General features: G+C 46.4%; 1 protein-coding gene across 1 annotated transcript in view; it reads right to left on the bottom strand.

Moving 5' to 3' along the window:
* Positions 1-18,844, bottom strand: part of CUX2 (cut like homeobox 2) — a 226,122-nt gene that overhangs the window by 93,372 nt on the left and 113,906 nt on the right. Inside the window, exons 2-3 of the mRNA XM_023516848.1 lie at positions 15,921-16,031; positions 12,018-12,065 (exon numbers count right to left, since the gene is read on the bottom strand). Of these exons, the coding sequence (XP_023372616.1) occupies positions 12,018-12,065; positions 15,921-16,031 (159 nt within the window). The remainder of the gene's footprint in view (positions 1-12,017; positions 12,066-15,920; positions 16,032-18,844) is intronic.

Raw genomic sequence — 18,844 nt, forward strand, 5'->3', positions numbered from 1 at the left:
TATTTTACCACAAATATCTTTTTGAAAAAAAGATAGTACATACCTAATACTCACTGCTTCCTAATTATGTCACATTTCACCGTGCCCTGTGCTTTGAGGTTATCTGCATCTATTACTTGTGTGATGGAAACTCTCCCAACCACGTGCTGCTGCTGTGGAGCACCACAACAGTTCTTCCCAACTCCATGTTAATGACATCGTGGAGGCAGCTTGAAACTGGCCAGGGTGACAGTATTTACACCATGGAAACTGGCTGATGCTTCAAATCTGGGCTCCTTACTGCCCATTGTTCAGCACCACTGGTTATTTAAATGTGTTGGTCTCTTCCACAAGGTGGAAGAGCTTTAGGGTAGAGCAGCAGTTCTCAACCTGTGGGTCATGACCCACAGGAACTGTATTAAAGGGCCACGGCATTAGGAAGGTTGAGAACACTGGGGTAGAGGTTCTCAAATATCTGAATGACCAGCAAGAGGTTTTTTAAACTTTTTTTTTCTTCTCAGGGGGGTGGACAGGGGAGGGGAGCCACCCCCCACTGGCTGCTCCCTTTGTGTATGCACATAGCATACATGAACCTAGGCACCCATAGCTCAGTGAATAGGGCGCTGGCCACATATACAGAGGCTGGTAGGTTTGAGCCCGGCACAGGCCCACTAAATAACAATGACAACTGCAACCAAAAAACAGCTGGGGTTGTGGTGGGTGCCTGTAGTCCCAGCTACTTGGGAGGCAGAGGTAAGAGAAATGCTTAAGCCCTAGAATTTGAGGTTGCTGTGAGCTATGATGCCATAGCACTCTACTGAGGGTGACACAGTGAGACGCTGTCTCAAAAAAAAAAAAAAAAAGAAAAAGAAAAGAAAAAGAATCCCAATGCCCAAACCTCCCACCAGACCCAGAATACCAACCACTTTGGACTGAGACCTCAGCAGGTGACTCTGCCCAGCAGCCACAGCTGAGTGTCTCAGACTTTAATGTGTACATGAATCACCTTGATAAAATGCAGATCTTTGTTCTGGAGGTCTGGGGTATGCGGGACTGAGACTGCATTTTAAGATATACCCAAGTGATGCAGATGCTGCTGGCCCATGGATTGCATTTTGAGGAACAAAAGTTTCCAGAGAAAGATACATAGTCAGCAGGCAGTCAGCACAGCACCACCTTTGGTTTGAAAATTACTTTCAACTAGGTGATCATTTTGTTTCTTCACATCTACCCCCCAGGATTAACAAGGTAGGTGTTATAAGAACATATTTTATAGAACAGGAGATGAGACAGATGAAGTGACTTGATCTGGGCCCTTCCCTCTCCTAGCTTTGTGATCTTAGGTGGTTTCTCATCTTCTCTGGGCCTCATTCCTGCTACCAGGGTATGGGGAGGGTTTGACTGGAGGAGGCCAGGCAGCCCCAACCTGGGAGCTACAAGGATCATACTAAATGTCTCATAGCCTCTTGCAGGGCCCACCTCACAGCAGACATCCATATCTAGGAAAGTTCCTTCTGTACTTAAACCTGGGGATGATGCTTCAGGGGCCCCACCTTGGCAGTGACCCTTTGAGGTAGGCCAAAGGGAGGGTAAGTATAGGCCCTTTCTGGGTGCAACTGCACTTTGCCTTGGCAGCATTCAGCACATCCAGAATTAGTTAATATACTGCGGGATGACTTCAGAGTCATAATCATCTTAATTGTAATAATCATGATAATCACAGACTCTGACACTGATCTAAGTTTTCTTTGTACCAGATCCTGTACTTTGCTTTTACATCTATTCCTTCATCTGGTCCTTACCCTTATGAGGTAAGGGCTCTTAGGAGTCTGATTTTCAGATGAACAAGGCATGAGAGCAAAATAACTTTCCGTGGGTTACAAAAGATAGTTGACCCTTGAGTAACACAGGTCTGAATGGGCAGGGGCCTATTTACAGGCAGATTATTTTCAACTAAAAATCAGGGGGTAGGAGGAAGGGTATCCTGGACCCATCTCCCACCTATACTGGGGGAAGACTGTGCTAAGTAGCAAAGGTGAGATTTGAACCCAGGCAGTCTGACTCCCGAACCCCGCTCTAATCATTGTGCATACTGTCTTTCACAATATAAATATGCACGTCCCTCCCTGTACTCTGAGCTCCCTGGGGTTGAAGCCATGCCTATCTTGTTCCCTGCCATGTTCCCAGGCCTGCACAGAGTAGAAGCTCAATAAATAGTTTCTGAAGTGGGTGGGCTGATTTAACCTCTCCTACCCCTACTTCCTGGCCACATAAAACTCAGTCACAACTGTGACTGTCATTGGCACAGTGTGGGGGGCATATGTCCATCTGTCTCTGCCATGAGACTGTGAGCACCATGAGGACAGAGAAGATATCTGGGGTCACTCACTGCTGCATTCCTAGAGCCTGGCACTTACCCTGGATATCCTGGGTAACAAATATATGCTGCTGAAGATGACCTCAGAGGAGCTGAGGAAAGCAGAGGAGTGCAGGTGTGTTCCTGGGAGCTGTCTGGAGGGTGAGGAGAGGGCCAGTCTTTGGGCTGGGGGTGAGCCTCCAGGGAGCGATGTTATTGCCTGGACCCCAGTGGCCAGCTTGGCTAGTTTCTCAACAAGAAAATATAAGCAGGAGACAGAGTGAACAGGAGGAGGAGGCCAGGCAGCCCCAACCTGGGAGCTACAAGGATCATAGTCCAGTGGGAGGTCAGAATGTAGGTCTGGAGCATTCTGTCCTGGAGAGAGCAGGGAGGGTATCTAAACCACAGCAGGCAGCCACACCAAATAATCACCATCCCATTTACTCCGCATCTAGCTTGAACTTCCTAGCCTCCCTGGATGGGAGGTCTTGTTAACATCTCCATTTTACAGATGGGGAAATTGAGGTTCACTGATGAACCTGACAAAGTGCAGAGCCACAATTTGAACTCGCGTCTGTGTGACTCTAGGCTTAAGTCATTTCTATTCCCCCAATGGCACCAGGCAAATGAGAAATTTGTGTTTGTTCACCCTCCCACCCCCAGCATTTAGCTCAGTTCCTGGCACACAGTTGGTGCTTAAATCTTTCTTAAACACATGAGTAAACAGTAATGTTCACCACCTTAGCCCAGCATCTAGGTGTACTGTAGGCACTCAATAAACATTTGCTGAATGGATGAACAGGTGACTGTAAGTGGCCACATGTCCCACACTGGTGTCGTTGCGGGGGGGCACACTGGTGTCATGGTACTGGCTGTTGCAGTAGTTTCTACCTTGCTTCCCACTCCCAGCCCCACCTCCCAGGAGGCAGACTTGAGCGCCAAGAGAGACTTGTCGGACTGAGTCATGAGATAGATGTGTGCCCAGCGGCCTCATCTCCCCACCAACTGGCCCTGCACGGCCTTCCATAATGCAGTCCATTAAAAGGCTTGTAAATTTTCATACACGAAAGTCTAGCATGGCGTCAGCACAGACTAATTGTTGTTAAATGTGCAGGAATGTTACTGCCACGCAGCTGGAGCGATCACTCTTCCCAGCCCAGCCCAGACGCCGGCCCATTCCTCTGCAGGCGGAAAGCTTACAACATTCGCACAAGGCCAAAAAGCAATTCGTGTCAAAAAGATCAATAATATAAAAATAAAGCATGAGAATTCTAGTTAAAGGGAATGTCATATAAATATGTGCTTCACGTCCATGATTCCAAGATTAAAAAAATCAATCAATATCGTTCTTTAGATGATGTTATTTCTAATGAGAAATACCCGGAACAACTGCAAATAACTGCTTAACTGGGGGGAAAAAAGCATTAATAATTTACTTTATAAGGCATATGATACTGAATGAAAGAGGATTGCTGCTGGTTCTTAATTTGGTTGTAATACAGCGTGACAGGTTCAATGATGCTTTGGTGGGTCTTAATATTAAATTCAGAAGGATGTTCAGTTCATTATGAATTTTACCCCAAGCCAGGCAGGGTAGACTCCAGAGGGGCAAGATGTGGTTATGGGCAGCCAAGGAGACCTGCACCATCAAAGAGATCATGTCATTGAAGAAGAGGGAGTATGGGGCATGTTTGCAGGTATGCTGCACACATGTGTGTGTCGGGGGCAGTAGGGAAGGACAGGAGGTCTTCTCCCTGTTGCATCTGAATCGAGCTGCAAGCAACACCCCTATTTATTGAGCGCTTACAATGTGCCAAGTCCTGGGCTGGGTTTACAGACCTAGGTTTGACTTCCAGCAACTTGTATGTGGGAGGCTTCCCTGCAAGACTCGAACAGCTCAGCAAAGGCACATCTGAAGGGCACAATGCTGGGTGATCGAGGGGTCCTCTCTAGCCCTAACTACCTGAAAATCTCAAGAACTGATGCCTTCAGCTACACCTTTTCCTGCGCCCGTAGGACTCTGAAGGGCCTGTTCAGCCTTCCTAGCTGAGATTTGCATCTTCCACTTTATGTCCCACTGCTGAAGAGCTATGTGAACTCAGGCAAACAGCTCTCCCTGAGTCCCAGTTTCACATAAAAGGGGACGATGCCAGCAGGGGCTCCATGCCATGCTGCTGAGATGAGGTGATGCCTGAGAGGCAATGTTGAGTGTGTGCTCCATAAACTGCTGGTGGGTGCCCAAGCCTGCAAAGCATCCACCACAGGCTGAGTGCTGAGTTCATGACCTCACCTGACAAATTGGGGTGGGGGCAGAACCTCCTTGTGAAGCTTCTGAGAGGAATAAATATGACATGGTCAGTCTCAGCTTGGCTGCTAGGAATGCCAACTACTATTTGTGGAGCACTCACCACACAGTGGACTTCGTTCTTGGAGCTTTTCAAGTGTCAATTAATTGAGCCCTCACTTCAACGCTATGAGGTAGGTACTATTGTTATCTCCAATTAAAAGCAGAGGAAACTGAGGCCCAGAGAATTTAAGTGACTTGCCCAAGGTAACACAGCCAGGAAGTGAACCAGCTGGAAAGTGCCCATGCCAATCTGTCCCCAGAGCCCATGTGTGGCCAAACCACTTATCCTCCCCAAGGGGTTCCCACTGGTCAGCAAGGCCGCTTGTCCCCTGCTTGGCTGTCAGGTTAACACCGCACACACCTCAAGTTTACTGTAGCTCCGAGGGGACCACTTCCAAAGGGATAGTCTCACCAGCGCTGGGGCACCAGAAAAAGGGTAGTTTGGGGAGTGAGAGAATTATAACATCAGACAGCTGGAAGAGCAAATGTTAAACAGGAAAAAAAAAAAAAAGCCCTGTAATTAAATTTCAGCTCAAAGGGAAGAGCAAGAGTTAGCAGGCAGATGCAGAGTGGGAGGGAGCAAAGAGACCACATGAGGACACGGTATGCAGGACTGATGGGCGGGAGTAGGGGAGTCCTGGGGTCAGGGTGGGGAGGGGGACATGAATGTCTCAGCTGGGCCTGGGGTGGGGGCTGGGGTGGGGGATACAGTCTCTCCTCTGGCATCTTGGAGAGGCCACAGCCTCCATGCTCTCTGATTACCAGCCAGAGGGATCCTGTTAAAACCTGAACCAGGGCTAGTCCCTCCCCTGCTCTAAAGCCTCCCATGGCTCCCACCTCATTTAGAATCATAGAGTTCTTACTGTAGCCCCAAGGCTCTGAACAATCTAGACAGACGCAAAAGAAAAATTATGCTAAGTGTCAAGTTGGATAAATGTAGGGGTCGTGATAGTGAATGACAGGGACTCCAGGCTTGATAGGGGACAGGGGTGGCTGGGGTTGGGGGGCACAGAGATGGCACAGAGAAGAGCTTTCCAGGCAGAGGACACAGCAAGTGCCAACACTGGGGTGGGAAAAGCCAGGCCAGTCTGCTGGCTGGGGGGAGGGGCCCACTGGCCTTAACTTTCTGCCTCAAGAACTTTCTTCAACCCCCTGAGGATGGAGCCCCTCTACCCTGCCAGGTCTAAATTCTCATGCTCCCTTGGTTCTCTCTCTGCCTTAGGTACAGATGTGGGCACTGGATGGCACAGTCATCTCCTCTCTGAGCCTCAGTCTCCTCATCCAGGATAATCATTAGAATGTAGAATCATAATCACTTATTGCACACATGGCAGGTGTGCAATAAAAGTCACTTCAGGAAACTTCTCTTACAAAGGCAGAGGCCACCTTTAGTGCCAAGCATGGCTGTCTATTGACTGACAATAGTGAATGACATCAAGTTATGGTGATGCCCAGGTCAGGAGGTGGCACTGTGGTACCCTGGCTTTTGCTCTCTTCCCTGTCACTTGTTGGTCTGGCCCAGGTCTGATCAACTAAGGAGTCCCAGCAGATGAATGTGGGCAGAAGCGAACTCCCTGTTCTCTGCCCATCTGAAAGTGAGGGGCCTCAGGGTAGGCTGTGCGGCATCTTTGGCTGGGTAAGGTGTGCCAGGATCTGGAATGGCTTGGACCACAGCATCTCTAACTGGGGAGCACCCAGAAACACACATGAATCAGGCTGGCAAAGTCTCACCACCCATTTTATAGATGTCACAGCTGGGGTAACTGACGCAACCAGGGTTATTCATACTATGTATCTATTCATTGATTGACTAGGTCATTTGCTTATCAGACAAACATCCCCTACCTAAGGCTGGGAGCTGTTCAGTTAGGCATGGTGCTTCAATGTGCCACTAACCCACCCACAGGGGAGGTTGCAAGACCCTTCCCTTCCCTTTTGGGAATCCCTATCCCAACAAAACAGAACTTCTGCTGCATGTGAGCTCCACTGGGTTGTCTCAGAGAAATACTTTGATCCCATTAGGAGAAATCCTGAGGAGGGGGGACAGAAGCCTAAGAACTATGACATTCTTCACCTGGGTCCTTGGGAAGCAGCCAGGACACCTGGAGGGCAACACCAGGCCTGGAGCTGAGGAACCTGTGTGCATTCCATGTGCCCTGGCTTCTGCCACAGTGTGGAGACAGCTCCCCTAGGAGCACCTGTCACTGTTCCCCTGGAATTAGGAGAGGTGGCTACACTCTGCATAGAGACAGAGGCCTAAGAACTTGGCACTCGGAGAAAATTTTTGATAAGGCCCAAATCTGCCAAAATGTCTGAAGGAGAGGGGCTAGAGGTGGAGAAGAAAAGGGAAGAATAGGTAGAAGAAAAAAGGAGGGGAGAGGAAGGAGGGAGAAGAGAACAGAGAAGTAGGGAAAAGGGGAAGAGAGCTGGCACAATAGAAATCTGGGGGATCTGGCCATCCACTACTGTGCAACCAACTACCCCAAAACATAGTGGCTGAAAACAACATATTATTATCTCTCACAGTCTGTGGGTTGACTGGGCTCAGCTTGGTGGTTCTCTCTTGTTGCTGCTCAGGCAGTCATTGTTGGATGGCAGCTGGGGCTGCAGTCATCTGACAGTTCGACTGGGTCGGATGTTCCAGTGTGGCCCCTTGACTCAAGTTTGGTGCCTCACGGTTCCTGGCCCCTCTCCTGCACATGATGTCTCATCTCTTAAGGCCTCTCCCTGTGAGGTGGACTTCTCACAGCAGGGTGGTCTCAAGGCAGTCACATGTCCCCCAGGAAGGATCAGTTTGAAGAGGCAGAAAGTAGAGCCATCAGGCAGGCTGATCATGGCACAATGTTACATCTGCCGTGTTTTGCTGGTCAAAGAGGCAGGGGCCCAGAGTCACAGGATGCAGATATAGATTCCATCTCTTGATGGGGGACTACAAGACACAGTGCAGACATGCACAGGATGGAGATACTGCTGTGGCCATTAGGGGCATTCAGTGTGAATGTGAAGTTCAGTGAACAAGCAGTACCTTTGCTGAAAGGGAACTAACAGGTCTCTCTTGGGCTTGTGATGTGACTCCTGGACATAATTTAAAACACAGGGGCTCAACTCCTAGGGACATTCTTTCTGGGAAGGAACAGTGTTTCACCATCTATGAGTCCTTTATAGCCTTTACACGGAGCCTGGCACACAGTAGGTGCTCTATAAATATTTTCTGAGTGAACCTGCATGGTGCCCAGTACCTTAGAAGGGTAGCCCCATCTCCTTTGGAAAATACTTCTGGGCATTGTAAAAATGCTTGCTGCCATTCCAATAGGGGTCTAGGTGACCACCACATCACAACCTTCACTGTGCTAGCATCTAGAACACTGCTGGGTATGCAACAAGCATATTTGATGTATGAATAAATGATTGCATGGGCTCAACTGATGATTTTAATACATCTTGGTCCCTAAACTAAGTTCCCAGAAGGTGGTCATGCCACTTGAGTTCCTTCAGACCTTAGGAGGGCAGAGGGAGAATGTTCTAGTCCCCACACAACTATATACACACACACCACGCTGAGAACATGTAACTAACCAGCTGCTGTCACACAGAATCTCACTAAATATCATGCAATCCTGCTGCTGTCCCTATTTACAGATGAGGAAAACAGTGGCTCAGAGAGAAGAAGTCACTTGCTCAGGTGACACAAGTTTGTCAGTGTTAGGGTGGGTCCCAGACCATGCTGTCTGGCCACCACACTCTCCTGCTTCCCCTGAGTGTCAGAGATCACGTTGGCCCTCTTGGTTCCCAAACTACCATGTTTATATCAGGCCCAGATGAATGTCTCTGTTCTCATCCAACCAAAAGCATTTTCCACCATGCAGCCCACATCCCCTTCATGGTAAGAGGAGGAGGAGGAGGAAGCAGAGAAAAAGGAAATCTCCTAGCCATAGCCCTGTGGTCTTCCTAGCTAGCTGGCCAGTGCATGCACTCTTCAGAAAAGTTTCACCTCTGATTTAGCATAACAAAACTTTTAATTTAGATGTTTTCATGTCTCTCTCCAAGTAAAAATAAGTTTAAAATAATGACTGTAATAAATGAAGGTAATTAATTGTAGTTTGTTCCTTTACTGTCTAGTCAGCTTAATTTTACCTTTTCAACTAATAATGAGAAAATAATTTTTGTGCTCGGAGGGTTAATGATATGTAACTGCAAGAACTGCTAATTGCATGTTGCAATCCATCCATCAACAACCCCATCTGTGCGACTTGATTATGTTTGCTAAATTATTGCTTTGAATTATCTTTCATAAAGCAACTTTTGTAATTAGCGGGGCTTTCGTCTTGCTCTTTTCTCTGCGCACAAGGATATTCAAACTTTGGCCATTTCAAGCTGTCTCTCCATTAAGCCACCTTCTCTGGCTGTCTTTGTTTCTCTGAGCAGGAGAAATCAAAACTGTCCTTTAAGCAATCAAGGCAGAGAGAGAAGCTTCCTTGATTCACAGCAGGGCAAAATCACTTCCTCTCTGCCCCCTCCCACTGGTGACACACAAGGAAAAAAAAGACCCACACATATATAATAATATGAAAAGATAAAAGATGCTCAGATTCTGCATATACTAGGGCTAGGGAGTGAAATTCAGAAATAAACTTGAACGTGGTATATTTCAAGGAGAGGCCTGCATGGGAGAAGGAATGATGGGTGTGATATTCAGCCCTGGGGTTTTATGGGCTAGTTTATGTGACTTGGGACGGCGCTGGCCCCAGGGAATATTTCTGGGAGGTGATTAATGCCCACCTGGGAATCTGCAGCTCCAGCTCAGAGCCTGGTGGATGGCAAAAGAAGTTACATAAAGGATGAGCCCTCATTAAAAAAATTAAAATGAAAATCAAATTTGGATTATAAACGGCCCGTGTGTGTGCAGCTTGTTCTGGACAACAAAGATGCTTTTTATTAACACCTCCCTTTGGCGGTGTCTCTCCCCCGAGGTGCAGGGAGGGACACAGCGGCCAAGATAGCTTAGTCAATAGATCATGAGGAAAGCAGGGGTTTCAGGAATAAAATTCCAGACAAATGTAGTCTTTTTGGCACATTAAGGGGAGGATGGAAAGCTCTCTTAAGAAAATTAACGGAGTTCTTTGAAGATCTCCAGCTATTAAAACAGAGTCTATTCAACACAAAACATGGGTTTTAGAACGGAGAATTCAGCTTTGCCTTTTCTTTCAGCCACACTAAAACCTCTGCTGCAATACTTCTTGAGCACCAACTGTATGCCAGACACTGTGGCTGCCTCCAAGCTGCTTAGTTCTTTGAATCCTTCCTGTAAGCCTCCTCAGTCAAAGGAGGAACACTGAATTGCAGAGAGTCAGGAACATCCCCCAGGCCACACAGCTGTTTCAGGGGCAGGGCTAGGGCTCTAATCTGGGGTTCTAACTTCCTGAGTGCCATTTGCTCTTGCTTTCCACCAGACTACACTCAGGGCTTCTCCTGATCATCCCCCAAACCTGTTTAACTAGTTTCCTATTGAAAAGATGACATAAACTCATACCTACTTCCTACAGGGAAAGACAGTTCCTTTCTAAAAAGCCTTGAACATCTAGTTAAGAAAGAGGCAGATCCCAGCCCAGCTATTGTAGAGGCTGAATAAACCTATATTGGAGGTCACCAATAATAAGAATGAAAAAATATCCAAGACTTCTAATATGCAAGCCAGTGTTTAAACTTCTTCAGTGTGAATTTTGTTCTTCAATCACACTCTGTGAAGTAGGTATAATTACTATCCCCATTTTACAGATGAGGAAACAGAGGCACGGAGAGGTTAACTAACTTGCCTACGGCCACAAAGCCAGGGCAGAGGTGGGTTTCAAACCTAGACTCGTCCCAGCATTTGTGCACCTCATTCCCTAGCAAGCTATCTGTGTGCCAGATGTTACATTAAACCCATTCCCTGCATTACATCTAGGTTAATCCTTAAAACAACACAAAAATATCTCTAATGTCTTTATTCCCATTTAATAAATAGGGAAAACTGAGGGTCTAAGAGGCTAAGAGAAGCTCTGCTCACACCAACCCTAGCCAAGGAACGGCTGAGAGAGCAACCCTGTCTACCAAACAGCTTAATGCCTATCTTTGGGCTTAGTGGAGGATCAGCTGCCAGAGAGGGCTTGTGTGCTGAGCATCCCCCACGGGACCAGGAGTTGGCAGATGGGAACCTCTTAAAAAAAAAAAGAAAAAAAGAAAAACAAAAACACAAAGCCATGAAAACACATTCCCAACATTATTGGTCTTCTTTCTGGCTGTTTTTTCTTCTCAGCCCAGGCAACTCACAACTAAATGAATCAATACTGGATGGCCTTATAAATAAATAAGCATGTCAGTCAACTCAGTAATAAAATGAAGGGATGAAAAATATGGAAATCAGCGACATTTGTGTAAATCCACTTATCGTTTACTTTAATATACCCTTATGCGCTTATGCGGTTCCAAAGAGACAGATTTAAAGTAATGTGGCACTTGGTGGATGACAGACTTAAAATGCACTCCTCCAGCAAGCTCTGAGAAGGGCAAATACTTCTGGGAACCTGCTTGAGCCTAGGGAAGCCTGAGAGGCCTCTTAAGATGGAATATTTTAGAAACGGTCTCTACTTTCACCTCTGATTCCTGTGATTCTAGTCTTTTCCTAGCCTATGGCAGCCAGATTAAGTCAACATTTTCAGAATCCTGACAACAAAGTCCAGAAAAGGGGAGAAACAGGGGAGGTTTTACCCCATCACAGGGCTCCAGAAAGGCAAGTGAAATGATTTGCTGAGGACAGCTCAACTGGTGTCAAAGAAACTAAGGCCTGATGGGTTGGCAGGAAAGAATGTGGATAATGTTGATTTTATATTCAAAGGGTGGGCTGGTATAAAGAATTTCTAAGTGGGCTGGTAACTGCTGGGTCTTATTTGCAAGGCTGTCTCAGAGAAGCAAGGCAGAGCAGACTGCCAAGGGAGAACAAAAGTCACCTGGTATAAGCCCATGATTTTACAAATGGAAAACTAAGCTTGGAAGACGAGGTAGGTTTGTTCAAGGTCACAGATCTTAGATGTAGCAGAGCCAGTGTAAGGCTGGGCAAAGGTGAGGGAGAGGGAGATCTCTTGGGATCAGACCCTGGAATTCCATCAAACAAGAGACAACTCATTCTCACTGCTACACCATTGCAGTGGGACACCAAAGGGAACTGCCCAGTTTGCAGTGGGGGCAGGTAGCTTATCTAATGCTTCTGGAGGCTGCTGGTCTCTTCTGGCAATGCTAGGTGGGATAGGAGGGGGAGCCAGGGTCCTTTTCTGACATGCTGTGGGCCTTGGGTCTTACCTCGGCTTGGAAGCTTTTTAATACAGGAGCCACCATCTCTCTGATTTCCTGAAAAAGAGATCAGCGAAGAGTTCACCATGGTGTCAGGTGGGACACCCCCATGGCCCCTGCTTATAAGTTCACTTCTGTCCCAGGGTCAGCATTTCCCAAGCCTGTCCTATGAGGTCTGCACTCCACGGGATTTCACAAGACACACACACACACACACACACACACAGATGCTGAGCCAAATCAGACAGGGAAACATCAAGTCCAAGAGGTTTCTTTCCTGCAGGACGTTTTGGAATCTTTAACTCATACTGGGAATTTTTGGAAGAGAGTGAGAGGAAGTGGTGGCATGATCTTTCATGCAAAGTATCTCGTGAGTGGTCCTTCGATGGACCCTCTTTGGAATGGGGGCTGGAGAGATGGTCCCAGTTCTCTACACTCAGCTCTAAGTCATCAAAGTTCCTTCATGAGAACCTTCTGTCCTTCAAGGTCACTGTGAGCTGCCTCTTTTGGGTGGCCATCTCTGCTATCCCACCCTGTGCCACCACAACTGGTAAAGACTGCATTTTGCATTTTAGCAACACCACTTGTGTACCTGACTCTCCCTGCTCACCAGAACGTGCAGTTTCTGGGAACTTGGCTGCCCACCTCAGAAGGGCTCTACAAATATGTGAAGAACTCCATGGATGTGGGCTGTCTTCAGAAGGGAAGTTTGTCCTGGTAACTACAAGGTTCCTTTTCAGATCTCAATTTCCTGACTTTCATAAGTAACCTTGAGGTTCCCAGGCTCACAGCTCCCCTGGTGAATTCCTATGAGTTCTCCCTGGCATGCAATAGGGAAGCCTTTTTTATTCTTTTTAATTTAATTTTTGAGACAGAGTCTTGATCTATCACCCAGGCTGGAGTGCAGCAGCATTTTCATTGCTCACTGCAACCTCAAATTTCTAGGCTCAAGTGATCCTCCTGCCTCAGCCTCCCAACGTGTGAGGATTATAGGCATGAGTTACTGCACCTGGCAGGGAAGCCTTTTAGAATCATGAACTCAAGATTCCAACCCTAACCCTCCAGTTTCCTCTGAGATTCACTGGAAGTTCCCCCAATAATAACCAGCCACAGCCACAAGAACCCCCAAGGGAGGGGAAGCGGAGGAGGCAACTGAGACAAGCAGAAAAGGAAGAGATTGGCTGAAGAATATACATGTTCAGATAAAGACTAAAACCATGAATTATGAAAATAAGGTTGGGTTGTTTCTGCCCCTGGAAAACGTCCCTCTCCTGGACCCTGAACACCCCTGCTCACTGGGGATCTTCAGAAAGGATGTAGGCAGTGCATGTGGACCTAGTGGACTGGATCACAAGGAGTTATGGGCACCCAGCTGAGCCATGGAAAAGGAAACATATGAGACTCTAGGTAATAGGTTGGGAACTCAAATGCCCAGTGGGCCAGGCAGGAAGTGGACATGAGGGAGGCCGGCTGGGACATACACGCCCTCTGAATGTATTGCACATTCTGCTCTGGCTGACACCTAAGCACGGGCACCTTGTACCTCTGGGTTGTGATATTCACCACATAGTCTTCAAATACTGGAAATCCTATTTTCAGGTGAAATCTTCTGTAATACTAAATGTTGGCAACTTACTGTGAAGTTTGAAAGACGTTACAGACCAAATAAACAACATATCAGCAGGATACCTCTGGTCTAGGTTCAAGAGATGTCAGTATATTGTGGGATCTCAGAAACCATCTACCCAATCCCCTGAATTTACAGAAAGGGAAATCGAGGCCCCAAGGGGACCTGTCCTGCTCAACGTCACACAGGAAGTGAATAGCACACTGGGCTTTGAAGCCAGGTCAGCAGACTCCCCAAACAGGCTCTTTTCATAATCCCACACTCAAGCAAACTTAGGGGATTCAAATCCAAGTGCCCCTGGAAGGATAAGAGTTTGGTGGCACTGTGAGCTAATGTTAACTCTTTCTAGAAGCCCACTGCCCTGATGCCTATGCTGCTGGGGGACACTGAGCAAAGGCTCCAGCCAAAGGATGCTTTTAAATAAAGCCTTGGCATGACTCCCCACATCAGGGGAGATAAGTTCCAAAAATGAGAATTTTCTGAGGAACAACTATAATAAGAATGGAAACTTATTCCTCCTAATTACATAATTGCATAATTATGCAGTATTAAAATTATGTAAGCTGAACTCCAAGGCTTAAAACCTGGCCTGGATTTCCCTCAACACCTAGGGGCTCCTGCATGGCCTGGGGAAAAAGTTTGCTGGGTGAGGGGAATAAGGATGAAATGGAGATTCTGAGTGACCAGAGGCGGAGTATGTGGGGCTATGAGGTCCCGTGGCTAACTCAGCTCTGCTTCCTAGGGCAAGGACAGCCATAGGTGCCCTCATTTTGGGGAGGAAAATTAGTTTACAGACCAAGCCATGCTCTATTCTAGAAGGGAAGGGAGGAGACCTTAGCACTACCGATGGCTTCTTAGCTACTGGAGCCAGATCAAAGACCTGGCTTGGCCTTCCTGAAGTTACAACCTAGGAGACTCTCAGATCTGAGAGTCAAGCCTCTTCCATGCACACGCTCTCTAAGCCCTCAAACCTAAGATTTCTTCTAGATTTGCTCTGTGGACAAATTCTAGCTAGATCCTAGTCTCCTCTCTTGCCAACCAGAGATATTTATGACTCGTATGAGAAGGATTCTGCAGCTATGAGACTGAGGTTGACGCAAAGGCTCAACCACTCTGTGCTCACGTGGCGTGATTCCTGGCTGGGTCCACCCCTCCCCCACGGGTAAGACAGCAACAGGAGACCTCTGCTAATTTAGACAGGCAAAGTGTAACTGGTACAACCAATGTCTCTCATCTGAATGTCAAACTCTGCTCACCCTCCTCCAAGATCCAGCACACCTGAGCAGGTAAGGACAGATATAAACCTGTTGCTGACCAGAGGGAAACACAATTGGCTTTGGGAGAGGTCTGACCTTGGAGTGCGTGTGTGTGTGTGGGGGGGGGGGGGGGTGCGTGCGGGCACACATCCCTGGGACAGTAGCAATTGGTGATGTGGGCTGGGGGGGGAGGGGGCCGTGGGGGGGGTGTGGGCACGGATATTTCACAGGGGCCCTGATGTGTTTCTCATAATAGCTCTGAGTTGCCACATCCCTGCCAACATTATATAGAGTCAGAGGGTTTTATTTTCCCTTTTTGTGTTTATTCCCAACATTTTTTCCTTCTTAATTCAAGAAGCAACAGGGGGCCCTGACAGAGAAGGGAAAAGAATTCACACATTCACCCCTGTAAAGAACAGACACATGTCTGTTCTCGTCTGTCCCCCTGGGGGCCCTTGCATTGCTGGGGTCTGGTCATTCTTTGGACCGTGCCCAAGATATACAGGAAAGACAAAGCTGGTTGGTAGAACTGCAAGGAAGGGGGGACAGGGAAGAATGAGGTCCACACACTGAGGACAGGAAGTGAGGTTTTAGAGATGGTTAGTGATGGAAGACCTGAAAAAGGTGGTAGAGCATCTACTGTAGCTGCCTTCCAGACACCAATGGAAAAGCAAAATAAATCAAGAACTCTAGACCAATTGTCTCTGTCATCAAGGCCAAGCATTTAACTTAGATATGGATGTGTATATGTGTGTGTAGGGGGGTGTGGAGGACTGGGTATGGATATTTCACAGGGGCCTAAAAAATAATGACTTTAATAGAGAAGCATTCTGCCCTTCCTTTAGTCAGCACCGCTGAGCACCACTATACTGGGAAACATCAAAAGGTTGGGGGCTGTAATTTTTCTTTGGGGCTAATTAGCTTCTTTTCTTGTTAGTCACTTATGTCTACAGTTTGCAAAATATAGTTTGAACAGAGAAAAATCTGCATTCCTACTGAGTTAATTCCATAACAGCAAATATACTGTACCTCAGGTACATTTTTCTTAAATTCCCGGCGGAGTTCAATTAAATGTTTATGAGAATGTTCACTCTCCTCCTGCCGTGCAGACAGCTCAGAAGCGACGGAATTAAGCTCCTTCTGGAACAATAAAAAAAAAAAAAAAAGAAAAAAAAAAAGAAAGAGAGAGGGAGAGAAAAGAGAAAGATTTTTTTTTCCTCTTTTTCCTTTTTAATCATCGTTCAAAACAGCATTCTGAACAAGTTTTCTTAACTTACAAAGCTGAGAAAAGACAGGATATTGACTCCTGGCACAAATGAATAATTTACGAAACTGGAGATGCAACCAAAAAAAATTCAGGACAGCTTTTTTGCTCATCGGAAGTTGGGCCAGATCAATATCCTCCTATACAAAGTTGGGTGGAGTTGGTTTTTTTTTTTCCATCTCTTCCCCACCCCCTGCCCCACCTCTTAAATTTCCAAAGGAATGATGGCATAAGCTTGTCAGTAACTGTAGAAAACATCTCCAAACCATGTCAAAATAGTAAAGTGCGGCATATTGTATGGGCATATTATAGAGTAAGAAAGTGCTGTCGACAGCTTTCATATATCAGAGGTGGGAACTGTTCCAACTATGACTTACTTACACTTAAAGGTTCATAAATACGCCTTTTAAGATATAGATGGCTTTTTAATTTCAGTAGATTTTGGAAAAATGAAGGTGCCAATAAGAAGCAAGCTGACCTTTTGTGTATCCTGCCGTAAATCATTTAAGGTTCACTTCAAGTATAAGAAATATTTCATTGAAGACTCTTAGTTCAGAAAAAATGGATTGGAAGGTGCTCTGTCTGCTTGTGTGCAAGGAAGGCATCAGATCAGGTTTTTAAAAGATGTAAAGCAAAGGAAAAAAGAGAAAGGGATGGAAATGGGGATGCATCAGCTTGCATACACATAGCAGGCAGTGTCTGCTGGTTGTACACATATAGTTGATCACCCCTCTTGAAGCTTTCTTCACTTTAACGGTGGCAGTTTCACACAGAGAGTACAATTTACCATGAGTTGTCATAGATTTCATTTGCATAATTCAAGAAATGCTCTGTTTATGTGGTCTGCTGCTTTCCTGCACCATCTCGAGATGGGGATTTTTTCTGGACCATAACTCGAGGAGCATTTCTGTATATATCACCCGATTATATTTGCAGCAATCAAGCCCCATAATTTCCTAAATCTGGTGATGCAATAAATTTCTGCAATCAGATTTATTAAAAACACACACGCAGATGCGGGAGTGTATTTCTAGGGTGAACTCTTTAATCTAACATATGTATGCTGAGGCCCAGACCGCGCTGAAAGACCCCATTTGTCATCGCTAATACACATTCATCTTGCACACACAATGAAACACTTTTACCATTAGATAATGAAATAAAAGTACTATTAACCCGCTGCAAATCCTTTTCCCTCCAAGAGACGAAATGCATGGTAATTGTCTTATATCACGTCTGAGAGTCAGTGAATTTGCTCAATGGCAATTCACCATAGCACCATAAACCTGGGATCCCAAACCTGGGATGAGTGTCTCTGACTTATGGAGCATTTTAGAGAAATCCAGGAAGAAATTTCTATTTGTGGAGAAATGTCTAACCTCTTCAGGGAATCATGAGACTAGAAGGGACATGGCAGAGACCACAAAGTAGTTATTCAAATAGAGAGGGAGCTGGTGCTCTCCAGGGTGCTGAAATCAATTCTCGCCACAGCACATGGGCACTCCCACTCAGAGGTGCAGGGGAGGGGGGAGCGTATGTGGGATTTCTTGTCTAAAAGCCCCATGGGATTTTGAGTCGGGTAAGGAACAAGATGTCACGAGAGAAAAAAGAGACTTTGGTTTGTTATTATTTAAAACTAATTGCAGTTTCCAATAAAGAAACCACAATTGACCATAACCAAAATAGCAAGCTATGACTAGGGAGAGATGGTATTTGCAGAAATAGACAAAGGTAGATAAAACCTAACCAGTTGGTTCAGCCAGGTGGACGGAATCTCACTTGGCAGGTGAGAGAACACTGGAGTGCCATGGTCAATTTGAGTTATAGTGGAGTCCAGCTCACAGTTTTTCTTGTCTTCCTATAGGACAAAGATGTAATTTTTTTTTTTTTTTGAGACAGAGTCTCAAGCTGTTGCCCTGGGTAGAGTGCCATGGCGTCACAGCTCACAGCAACCTCAAACTCTTGGGCTTAAGCAATTCTCTTGCCTCAGCCTCCCAAGTAGTTGGGACTACAGGTGCCCGCCACAACACCTGGCTATTTTTTGGTATAGTTGTGGTTGTTTGGCAGGCCCAGGATGGATTTGAACCTGCCAGCTCCAGTGTATGTGGCTGGCGCCTTAGCCACTTGAGCTACAGGTGTCAAGCCAAATTTCTAATTTTTGTGTTCCTATAAGGTAAACAACTGTGACTTGGATTTATATCCTTAGGTTTAGATTATCATGTACTGGACACTATTTCTTATCTCGGGGACACTGTATCTCCGCACACTACAACAACCCATATACCTAGTGGGGGGTGGACTTCAACTCCTTGCTAAAAACATCCAACCCAGGTTCTGAAAGGAAAAGGAAATCTCAGAGCAGGAGAGGTCCAACTGCCTGAGGTGCTGTACCAGATGATTATGCCTGCTACTTTTGCCTGCACCTACAGGATGCTGATAGGTGAAAATCTGACAGGCAGGACATCTGCTCTGTCTACGCTGCAGTGAGAGCAGAGCCAGCCAAGGTGGGAGGACATGAGCATGCCCCCAGCCCTGGTCCCACCACAGGCCCAGCTCTTGGTGTCTTTCCTGCTTAGCCTTTGAGGAACTGACAATATCACTGATATCCACATTTCTTCTCAATATTGCCTAAATCTATGCTCATCTTTCAACCCTAAATTCTTGTTACGTTTCTACAGTAAACATGCTA

Source organism: Otolemur garnettii, unplaced genomic scaffold (genome assembly GCF_000181295.1).
Source record: "Otolemur garnettii isolate 467f Iridium unplaced genomic scaffold, OtoGar3 scaffold00099, whole genome shotgun sequence".
NCBI classification, from domain to species: Eukaryota; Metazoa; Chordata; class Mammalia; order Primates; family Galagidae; genus Otolemur; species Otolemur garnettii.